Below are 12,071 nucleotides of genomic sequence, written 5' to 3'. Positions count from 1 at the left end.
CAACATCAACTGAAGTCCAGAACACTCTCAGTGAAGTAGGTGTATCTGTCTCTAAGTCAACAGTAAAGAGAAGACTCCAGCTCAGTTCTGGAAAAGTATTCTATGGACAGATGAGACAAAGATCAACCTGTACCAGAATGATGGGAAGAAAAAAGTTTGGAGAAGAAAGGGAACGGCACATGATCCAAGGCACACCACATCCTCTGTAAAACATGGTGGAGGCAACGTGATGGCATGGGCATGCATGGCTTTCAATGGCACTGGGTCACTTGTGTTTATTGATGACATAAGAGCAGACAAGAGTAGCCAGATGAATTCTGAAGTGTACCGGGATATACTTTCAGCCCAGATTCAGCCAAATGCTGCAAAGTTGATTGGACGGCGCTTCATAGTACAGATGGACAATGACCCCAAGCATACAGCCAAAGCTACCCAGGAGTTCATGAGTGCCAAAAAGTGGAACATTCTGCAATGGCCAAGTCAATCTCCAGATCTAAACCCAATTGAGCATGCATTTCACTTGCTCAAATCCAGACTTAAGACGGAAAGACCCACAAACAAGCAAGACCTGAAGGCTGCGGCTGTAAAGGCCTGGCAAAGCATTAAGAAGGAGGAAACCCAGCGTTTGGTGATGTCCATGGGTTCCAGACTTAAGGCAGTGATTGCCTCCAAAGGATTTGCAACAAAATATTGAAAATAAAAATATTTTGTTTGGGTTATGTTTATTTGTCCAATTACTTTTGACCTCCTAAAATGTGGAGTGTTTGTAAAGAAATGTGTACAATTCCTACATTTTCTATCAGATATTTTTGTTCAACCCTTCAAATTAAACGTTACAATCTGCACTTGAATTCTGTTGTAGAGGTTTCATTTCAAATCCAATGTGGTGGCATGCAGAGCCCAAATCGCGAAAATTGTGTCACTGTCCAAATATTTCTGGCCCTAACTGTATATCTGTCTTTTTGATCGCGTGCTATTCCACTTTTTGTTCGGCAGTATGATAATAAAGTGTTGTTTTTTGCCTCGTTTTTTTTTTTTTCTTACGGTGTTTACTGAAGGGGTTAACTAGTGGAACAGTTTTATAGGTCGGGTTGTTACGGACGCGGCGATACTAAATATGTGTTCTTTTATTGGGTTTTTTTTTTATTTAGATGAAGAAATGTATTTATGGGAATAATATATATTTTTTTTTTCATTATTTTGGAATATTTTTTTTTATTTTTTTTTACACATTTAGAAATTTTTTTTTTAACTTTTTTACTTTGTCCCGGGGGGGACATCACAGATCGGTGATCTGACAGTTTGCACAGCACTCTGTCAGATCACCGATCTGATAGGAGTGCAGGCTGCTTCACAGTGCCTGCTCTGAGCAGGCTCTGTGAAGCCACCTCCCTCCCTGCAGGACCCGGATCCGCGGCCATCTTGGATCCGGGGCTCGGGCAGGCAGGGAGGGAGGTAAGACCCCCGCAGCAACGCGATCACATCGCGTTGCTGCGGGGGGCTCAGGGAAGCCCACAGGGAGCCCCCTCCCTGCGCGGTGCTTCCCTGCACCGCCGGCACATCGCGATCATCTTTGATCGCGGTGTGCCAGGGGTTAATGTGCCGGGGGCGGTCCGTGACATATAGTGCCGGATGTCAGCTGCGATAGGCAGCTGACACCCGGCCGCGATCGGCGGCGCTCCCCCCGTGAGCGCCGCCGATCGCGCTGGACGTACTATCCCATCCAGGGTCAGATAAGCCCAGGGCACCTCGACGGGATTGTACGTCTAAGGTCACAGAGGGGTTAAGAGAAAACAAAAGGATTAGCCACTGAAATTTAGTAGGTTAGACTCTTCTTGCTCTCACCGTGATGTTGGGAGAGAGTCGGGAGAATCCATATACAACCCCAATTTTAAAAAAGTTAGAACATTGTGTAAAATGTGAAGAAAACGAGAATGCACTTATGTAGAAATCTGTTGTAGCTTTATTCTATTGACCGCAGAACATAGAACACAGATCAGAAGGTGAATTTTGGACATTTTCCCATGTCATTTGAAACAATTAACTCATTTAGAAATTGATGGCAGTAACATATCTCAAGAAAAAGTTGGGACTGGGTCAAGAAATGGCTGGAGAAGTAAATAGTACTAATGAAAAACAGCTGGAGGGTCAACTAACCGCTAATCACATGATTGTGTATAAAAAGACCATTTTACGAGGCAGAGTCTCTCAGAAGCAAATATGGTCAGAGAAACAATTTCAGAAAAAGTGTTCCTCAACATAAAATTTCAAAGATTTTGAATATCCCACCATGTGCAATACATGATAGCATCAAAGATTCAGAGATTCTGCAGAAATACATCTGCACGAAGGGGTCAAAGCTGCTCATGATCTACGGGTCTTCAGGGTGTACTGCATTAAAAACAGGCATGATTCGGTCATGAAAATCAGTGCAATGACTTAGGAATACTTCTAGAAAACACAGTTCGTCATGCAATCCACAAATGCAAGCTCAAGCTCTATCATACAAAGAAAAAGCCATATAACAACACAATCCGGAATTGCTGTCATTTTCTCTGGGCCAAAGCTCACTTAAAATGGACTGAGGCAAATGGCATGCAGTTTAATTAGTGCCTATTGCATGGCCAGCTTACACAGCTTGAAAGGCATCATCAATGCATAGCATTATATAGAAGTTTCAGAAAACAAATGCTCCCATCCAGCCAACGTTTATTTCAGGGAAGAACCAGGGGTGGATTAAGGGTAGCCAGGGCCCCGGGCTGTTCAGACACTGTGGGCCCCCCCCGGTCATGTGACGGGGGTCATGTGACGGGGGTCATGTGACGGGGGTCATGTGACGGGGGTCATGTGACGGGGGTCATGATATACCCGAACCAGATTATTCCAGAAAAACGGCCGGGCCCTACTCTACTGTAACCTATTAAATATTTGTTAGAATCTGCAATACAATTTAGGTATATTTTGACCAATAATATCACATACAAGGAACAAATACCACCGCACCATGACCAGACCACAAATTACAACCACAGTGATCGAATAATATTACATACAAGGATCAAATACCACCGCGCCATGACCAGACCACATATTACCACCACATAGTGACTGAATACTACAATACTGATCAGTAAAAAACAACAACACAATACTATCACCATAAGTGCCAGTATTCACAGGAGATCTGTACTTCGTATGCAGTGTCTGTGTATAGGTAATACAGTGATCACTGGTGACATTGTACACAGGACCACTGTATATAGTATACAGTGTATAGTGTCAGTGTATAGGTAACACTGACTCACCAGTGACGTCTCTAGGTGAAGTCCTTCATCTTTCAGCCAGCACAGACCGCCATCATTTCTTCCAGCCAGGACTCGTTTCTGCAGGAAATAACACAGTTATCTCGAGCTCCGCTTGCAGAACACATTACTTAATTTTTCACAACTTCTACATTACACCACATGAAGAAAAAAAGGCGATATAGTGTCACTCTGCACAGTAACAGGACCGCCCCCCATTTAAAACAGTATACTCAAAAAATAAAATAAATACATCACTGCAGTAACAATATCCCTTAATTATCCCCTATGGTAATAATATTCCCCACCCTGGCCCCGTGTGTCTCATTCCTGGCTCCAGCCATATGCTCTCGCATCCTGCCCTCATGAGTATCCATTCTACCCCATATGATCTCCACATCCTGCCCCACCAGCCTCCATCGTATCCATCCTGCCACATGTCTTTAATTCTGCCCCGTGTCTCCAATCATGCCCCGTGTCTACATTCTGCCCATGCCTCCAGTCCTGCCCCCATTGTGTCCAGCAATCTGCCCCAGTATGTCCAGCATATTGCCCCAGTGTCCAGCAATCTGCCCCAGTGTCTCCAGCATATTGCCCCCAGTGTGTCCAGCATTGCCCCCAGACAGTGTGTCCAGCAATCTGCCCCAGTGCGTCCAGCATTGCCCCCAGACAGTGTGTCCAGAATATTACCACCAGTGTGTCCAGAAATCTGCCCCAGTAAGTCCAGCATTTCCCCCAGTGTCTCCAGCATTGCCCCAGTGTCCTCCAGCTCCAGCAATCTGCCCCAGTGTCCTCCAGCATTGCCCCAGTGTCCTCCAGCAATCTGCCCCAGTGTCATCCAGCAATCTGCCCCAGTGTCTTCCAGCCATCTGCCCCAGTGTCCTCCAGCCATCTGCCCCAGTGTCCTCCAGCCATCTGCCCCAGTGTCCTTCAGCCATCTGCCCCAGTGTCCTCCAGCCATCTGCCCCAGTGTCCTCCAGCATTGCCCCAGTGTCCTCCAGCATTGCCCCAGTGTCCTCCAGCCATCTGCCCCAGTGTCCTCCAGCCATCTGCCCGTGTCCTCCAGCATTGCCCCAGTGTCTTCCAGCATTGCCCCAGTGTCCTCCAACAATCTGCCCCAGTGTCTTCCAGCCATCTGCCCCAGTGTCCTCCAGCCATCTGCCCCAGTGTCCTCCAGCATTGCCCCAGTGTCCTCCAGCATTGCCCCAGTGTCCTCCAGCATTGCCCCAGTGTCCTCCAGCCATCTGCCCCAGTGTCCTCCAGCATTGCCCCAGTGTCCTCCAGCATTGCCCCAGTGACTGTCCTCCAGCAATCTGCCCCAGTGTCTTCCAGCCATCTGCCCCAGTGTCCTCCAGCCATCTGCCCCAGTGTCCTCCAGCATTGCCCCAGTGTCCTCCAGCCATCTGCCCCAGTGTCCTCCAGCCATCTGCCCCAGTGTCCTCCAGCCATCTGCCCCAGTGTCCTCCAGCATTGCCCCAGTGTCCTCCAGCCATCTGCCCCAGTGTCCTCCAGCCATCTGCCCCAGTGTCCTCCAGCATTGCCCCAGTGTCCTCCAGCATTGCCCCAGTGTCCTCCAGCATTGCCCCAGTGTCCTCCAGCCATCTGCCCCAGTGTCCTCCAGCATTGCCCCAGTGTCCTCCAGCATTGCCCCAGTGTCCTCCAGCATTGCCCCAGTGTCCTCCAGCATTGCCCCAGTGTCCTCCAGCATTGCCCCAGTGACTGTCCTCCAGCAATCTGCCCCAGTGTCTTCCAGCCATCTGCCCCAGTGTCCTCCAGCCATCTGCCCCAGTGTCCTCCAGCATTGCCCCAGTGTCCTCCAGCCATCTGCCCCAGTGTCCTCCAGCATTGCCCCAGTGTCCTCCAGCATTGCCCCAGTGTCCTCCAGCATTGCCCCAGTGTCCTCCAGCATTGCCCCAGTGTCCTCCAGCATTGCCCCAGTGACTGTCCTCCAGCAATCTGCCCCAGTGTCTTCCAGCCATCTGCCCCAGTGTCCTCCAGCCATCTGCCCCAGTGTCCTCCAGCATTGCCCCAGTGTCCTCCAGCCATCTGCCCCAGTGTCCTCCAGCATTGCCCCAGTGTCCTCCAGCCATCTGCCCCAGTGTCCTCCAGCATTGCCCCAGTGTCCTCCTGCCATCTGCCCCAGTGTCCTCCAGCATTGCCCCAGTGTCCTCCAGCCATCTGCCCCAGTGTCCTCCAGCATTGCCCCAGTGTCCTCCAGCCATCTGCCCCAGTGTCCTCCAGCATTGCACCAGTGTCCTCCAGCATTGCCCCAGTGTCCTCCTGCCATCTGCCCCAGTGTCCTCCAGCATTGCCCCAGTGTCCTCCAGCCATCTGCCCCAGTGTCCTCCAGCCATCTGCCCCAGTGTCCTCCAGCATTGCCCCAGTGTCCTCCAGCATTGCCCCAGTGTCCTCCAGCATTGCCCCAGTGTCCTCCAGCATTGCCCCAGTGTCCTCCAGCCATCTGCCCCAGTGTCCTCCAGCATTGCCCCAGTGTCCTCCAGCATTGCCCCAGTGTCCTCCAGCATTGCCCCAGTGTCCTCCAGCATTGCCCCAGTGTCCTCCAGCATTGCCCCAGTGACTGTCCTCCAGCAATCTGCCCCAGTGTCTTCCAGCCATCTGCCCCAGTGTCCTCCAGCCATCTGCCCCAGTGTCCTCCAGCATTGCCCCAGTGTCCTCCAGCCATCTGCCCCAGTGTCCTCCAGCATTGCCCCAGTGTCCTCCAGCATTGCCCCAGTGTCCTCCAGCATTGCCCCAGTGTCCTCCAGCATTGCCCCAGTGTCCTCCAGCATTGCCCCAGTGACTGTCCTCCAGCAATCTGCCCCAGTGTCTTCCAGCCATCTGCCCCAGTGTCCTCCAGCCATCTGCCCCAGTGTCCTCCAGCATTGCCCCAGTGTCCTCCAGCCATCTGCCCCAGTGTCCTCCAGCATTGCCCCAGTGTCCTCCAGCCATCTGCCCCAGTGTCCTCCAGCATTGCCCCAGTGTCCTCCAGCATTGCCCCAGTGTCCTCCTGCCATCTGCCCCAGTGTCCTCCAGCATTGCCCCAGTGTCCTCCTGCCATCTGCCCCAGTGTCCTCCAGCCATCTGCCCCAGTGTCCTCCAGCCATCTGCCCCAGTGTCCTCCAGCCATCTGCCCCAGTGTCCTCCAGCATTGCCCCAGTGTCCTCCAGCATTGTCCCAGTGTCACCCAGCAATCTGCCCCAGTGTCCTCCAGCATTGCCCCAGTGTCCTCCAGCATTGCCCCAGTGTCCTCCAGCCATCTGCCCCAGTGTCCTCCAGCATTGCCCCAGTGTCCTCCAGCATTGCCCCAGTGTCCTCCAGCCATCTGCCCCAGTGTCCTCCAGCCATCTGCCCCAGTGTCCTCCAGCCATCTGCCCCAGTGTCCTCCAGCATTGCCCTCAGTGTGTCCAGTCCACCGTTGTAAAAAAAAAACAAAAAAAAAAAAAACAAAGTCTCCTCACCTGTCCTCGCTCCAGCGCCGCGGTGAGCTCCCTCCAACAGAGCACACTCGCCGGCGACTGACAATGATGTCAGACGCCGGCGACGTGTGCGCCTGCGGCCGACATCAGCCGCCAGCCTCCAATTGGCTGGCGGCTGGTGTTAACTATTGACGTGCGGGCTCGTGCCCGCACGTCAATAGGAAACCGCCGCAGGCAGCGCCGGAAGGGGCCCGGTGAGCAGATGAGAAGGGGCCCGATGCGGGCCCCCTCTCTCTGCCCACCGGCTACGGCAGGGGGCCGGGGGCGGGCACATAAATGCCGGCGGCGGCCGCCGGCAGCGGCATTCGAATAACAGATGATCAGAGGGTCAACAGTGCGGTAGCCCAGGGCCCCCCCAGACCACTGGGCCCTGGGCTACCGCCCATATTGACCCTCTGATAATCCGCCCCTGGGAAGAACTTTCAGTAAAACAATTCTAAACCACATACTGCATCCATCACAACAGTATCGCACCACAGAAGAAGAGTTCAGCTGATGACCTGGCGGCCAAGTACAGTCCAAACCTTTCACCAATAGAAAACATTTGGCTCTGTCATGATCCGTTCCAGGGTTTAATCCTGTCTGCCCTTTTTCCTGCAGATCATGTCAAGGGTTAACTTTGCTCTGTCTCATTCTGGGCTCAGGTTTGCTACTTAGCTTCGATGCATCCTGCAGGAGGTGTCAACTATAGTTCTGTCTTCAGCGTATGTACCTGACTCTGGTAGCCCTTGATTTGTCCTGCTGTGATCCCTGACTTGTCTGTTTACTCCCTCTCTCAGCCCTTTTCCCTGTTTGTTGGTTTGATTCTCTGGTTTTTGACTTGGCTCGTATTCGGACTCACTTCTGCCTTCTGTCTTTGTCTTATCCGCTTCTGACCGTTGCTGAAACCCCTGGCTTGTTACTGACATGTGTATTGCTGCTACTTTAGGTACTTCTGCTTCTGTTTTTTGACTCGGCTTGTCTGACCACTCTCTCGCCACTTGGCGCCTGTGCTGCTGCTTTTGTGGTGTTTCTCTGTGTATGCAGTCTCACTTCCCTCTCAAGCTCCCTCTGGTGGAGGTTGTGCTATGCTGCACTGCAGCAGCTTGACAGGCTCATCATGAAATTAAAAATATGGTAAAGTAGATCCAGGACTGTTGAGCAGCCAGAATCCTAAATCAGACAAGAATGGGACAAAATTCCTCTCCCAAAACTCAAGCAATTGGTTTCCGGACTTCTCAGACGTCTATAGACTTTTATAAAAAGAATAGGGGATGGTACAGAATGATAGACATGGCCCTGTCCCAATTTTTTCCAAGATGTGTTGCTGCCATCAATTTCTAAATAAGTTAATTTTTTCATGTGAAATTGAAAAATTAGTAGCATTCACCTTCTGATCTGTGTCCTACGTTATGTTATGAATAAAATATGGTTATAAAAGATGTTTAAATCATTACTTTCCTGTTTTCTTTACATTTTAAATAGAGTCCCATCTTTTTGGATTTAGGGTTGTACATTAGCCAGTAGGTTGATCCTGCCAATATTGTTGGATTTAACTGACTTTACCCTAATGTGTATGGGGGCTTAAACCAATAAAATTCATTGTTAAAAAACAGTAACGTATTTATAGGCACAGAAGCTTTTTTTAGTGTTGATTACCACTGAAGGAATTCCCTCTCTGCTAAATATTGAAAAAAGGGTCAAAGGACAAGGGTCATTTAGATTAAAATGATAATTCTGGTGCTTATAACTCCGACAAATACAGATAGAGCTGCTTCATTCAGTGGTCAGACATTGACACTTTGTTAATAAATGTTTTCCCAGTATCATGAATAATATTTCATTTTTATTGTGCTGAATTTACTAGCTGTGGAAGATGCAAAGCGGGTCACTCGTGCTCCCCTTTTGATGGCTCCTGTGGGTCCTGTGAGTCTGGCTGGATGGGAACGCGTTGTGATTTGCTTTGTTCAGCGGGATATTATGGAGAGAACTGTACACAGAAATGTCCAAAGTGTCTTGGGGAAGAAGCATGCAGTCGAGAGAGTGGAACATGTCTAAACTGTGATCCTGGCAAGATGGGATCAAGGTACTTGATTATTATTTATTTTATTATTATTCACAATACTTAATTGTGCATTCATTTTGTACTTATATTAAAGCAACCAAGAAGTGGGCTCAAAAGAATGGGAACAAAATGGAATTTCAGCAAGTTTATAATCATTTTCATTTTGTCAAAGTGAGTCATGTGGGTGCTTTATGATCTACGACAGCTGCACTGAATGGGAGTCAATTGGCATAAATATGCTAAAGATTATTACAGTCTTCAAGAATTGATGGGGTACACATCCCCTCCGCACAATGAGAGTAACGGGGGCTGTCACACAGAGCCATATCCATATACATAGGGTGCAGTGCCACTCTCTTGCCTTATCTAAGCCATCCACAGTACAAAATGGCTTTCATTTAATTCTCTTCTTTCTGCTGATTCTGTCCCATTCTACAAAGAAAAACTGTTAAAGGCACATTTATACTTAGTGATGCGCAGCGTTAGACTATCAGATTTGCAGGTTGGCAGTCATTTAATAAATTTTTAAATTGGCCCACCCAGCTTCAGATGGCACTGAATGAATTGTAATAGACAGTTTATGCCTATAGGCTGACATTACTCTTGGCAGTGCAGGTTCTGTGTACATAGAATGTTGCACTGCCAAGAACGACCATCTTTTGAGTAAACCAGAAGAATCATTTCACCTGACAAATGAGCATTTTGCTTGTTTGTCAGGTGATGGGCAGGCTGTTTAGATTGCACAATTATAGTGAAACCAACATTTCTATCTGTTGTCCATAATAGTCATGGACTGTAAATGTACCCTACGTCACTTGTACTATTGCACAGTTTTAACACAATTATACCAAAATGTGATTAATGCAATTTGTTCATCTGTAAAGCCAATAAATCTGTTGGCAGCGGATTAATCTCTGTATTATCCAGACATTCAACAGTGAATATATATTTATTCAGGAACAAAGATAGCAGCTCACAACTGGTATTTCTTATAGCTTAGGATCTTAGCATGTTGTCTGTCAACTTGCAAAGTGAAAGTAAAAGTGTGCTCCAGCTACACACACAGTGAATACAGGAACTTCCTGTTTTTTTTTGGTTTTTTTTTATTTAACAATGCATAATTGGTAATATAACAGTATTGCTGAAGACAGAAATTCTCTCTCTATTAAACAGTAGCAAATAGTAGTTGATTTGAATATATGTAATAATAAACATTATTCCAACACCCTCACTCAACAACTACTTAGTCTCATAGTGGTTCTGAATTCTTCAAATTTAGCTCTTGGATGTCACGCCGTAAATGGCGATAAAGGGGCAGGACGGCGTACTGGGACCCGCACCTGTCCCTACCACTTAATGGGGCCCTGGCTTTCCCTTATCTCGGGGGTACCTATGATGGTTAGGAGGCCTGAGCTGCCAGCGTATCCCTGTCTCCTGTGCAGGCCCTATCAGGGGTCCCCTCTAACCCCAAAGGAGGTGGACTGCACCAGTGTAATAATACAACAAATAACAGGGTATACAGACAAGGTAACTAAAAGTTTCAAACTCACCAAATGCTCACACAACCACAGAGGAAATACAGAGAAGGGAAGAAAAGGAATAAACTTAGGAAGGAAAACAGGTTTAACATGCAACCAAAACTGCAGACACCAATCTCTGTAAATAAACCTCCAACACCAACACTACACTCCATCAACCTCCAAGCCAGGCAATAGAACTGATCACTGACACTAGCTGAAGTCAGGACTGGGTCTATATAGAGGATCAGATTACAAAATCCACTTCAGCTGAGAGACCCAGCTCTCAGCAACTTAGCAATAAGGTTAACTCCTGCACTGCTGACACAAAGCAGCTAGGTCAGAATACAGGTGAAAAGCTTCTGTTCACTGTGTGTGAACGAGGCCCAGAGCGCTGCGGTTCTCTGGAACCTCTCTGTCGCGGTAGCTCCATGACATTGGAAGTGGCTTTATCATAACATCAGCTATCATCTGGCCAGTCCTGCAATAAACAAACTCAATAACACCACGTTGTATCGCATCACGCAGGTGACGATGTTTAATGTCAATGTGTTTGGTTCTCACATTGATCTTCTCACTGCATGCAAGTTTAATGCATCCTTGGTTGTCTTCATAAATCACCATCGGTTGAGTTGATGGCTTACCAAGATTGCCTACCAATTGGTTTAACCAAATGACCTCTTGACTTATATGGGCTGCCGACACATACTCTGCTTCTATAGATGACAAGACTACAGACACCTGTTTTCTGCTAGACCAAGAAATTGAACTCTCTCAAAGCTTGAACAAATAGCCACTTGTCGATTTACGATACATTAAGTCACCAGCCCAGTCTGCATCCACATAGCCTGTGAGTTTTAAATGTTCTGCTGCAGATATCGTTAAATTTATGTCTTGAGTCTCTTTCAAATATTGAAGAACACTCTTAACGGCACTCCAGTCTTTTTGGCCCATTTTTTCCACATATCTGCAGAGATTTCCAATTGTTGCTGAGATATCTGGTCGAGTCAGAGTTGCTATGCATAGAAGTGCCCCCACTACCTGTCTGAATTTTTCTTTGTAGGTAACAACTTTAAAGGGAATCTGTCAACCCCTGGGATGTATATTACCTATTAATATGGGCATACAGGTATCAGAAATGTCAAGCTATTCCTACCTGTATGTCTCATATTAATGGTCTCGTTGCTAAGAAATGTTATATATTCTTTCTTTATGTTAATGATTTCTTCCAGGCTCTGGGGCGTGCGGTGCCTGGAAGAAATCCCTGCCTCCTATCTTCATTGTAATTTGCTCTCCCCACTTCCTCCCTGCACAGTCATCACTTGGAACCATGTGTACATGGCGATAACTATGCAGGGAGGAGAGAGCACCTTATCGGCGTGCACACCAGAGGTCACTGCAATGGGAGTCGCCAATGCCAGCGCAGAGGATCCCTGTGTACAGTGCCCACAGAAAGGAGGATGAGGTATGTATTTCTGAGGGAGTGCAAGGCTCAGGCGCAGGATTCCAGGGCCGTAACTGACACTGCTGGGAAGGGGTAGGTATTTCAATGAAGACAGGAGGCAGGGATTTCTTTCAGGCACCGCAAGCTCTGGAGCTTGGAAGAAATCATTAACATAAAGAAAGATTATAACATTTCTTAGCAACAAGACTATTATTAATATGAGGCATAGAGGTAGTACTAGTGTAACATTTCTATTACCTGTATGCCCATATTTATAGGTTATATACG

At 48.0% G+C, this 12,071-nt stretch overlaps 1 protein-coding gene across 1 annotated transcript in view; it reads left to right on the top strand.

Annotated features, from left to right (window-relative positions):
• Positions 1–12,071, top strand: part of SCARF1 (scavenger receptor class F member 1) — an 85,075-nt gene that overhangs the window by 34,471 nt on the left and 38,533 nt on the right. The window contains exon 5 of the mRNA XM_069761342.1: positions 8,625–8,843. Coding sequence (XP_069617443.1) covers positions 8,625–8,843 — 219 coding nt within the window. The remainder of the gene's footprint in view (positions 1–8,624; positions 8,844–12,071) is intronic.

This window comes from Ranitomeya imitator, chromosome 3 (assembly GCF_032444005.1).
Source record: "Ranitomeya imitator isolate aRanImi1 chromosome 3, aRanImi1.pri, whole genome shotgun sequence".
NCBI lineage: Eukaryota > Metazoa > Chordata > Amphibia > Anura > Dendrobatidae > Ranitomeya > Ranitomeya imitator.
This window is presented reverse-complemented; position numbering and strand designations above follow the sequence as displayed.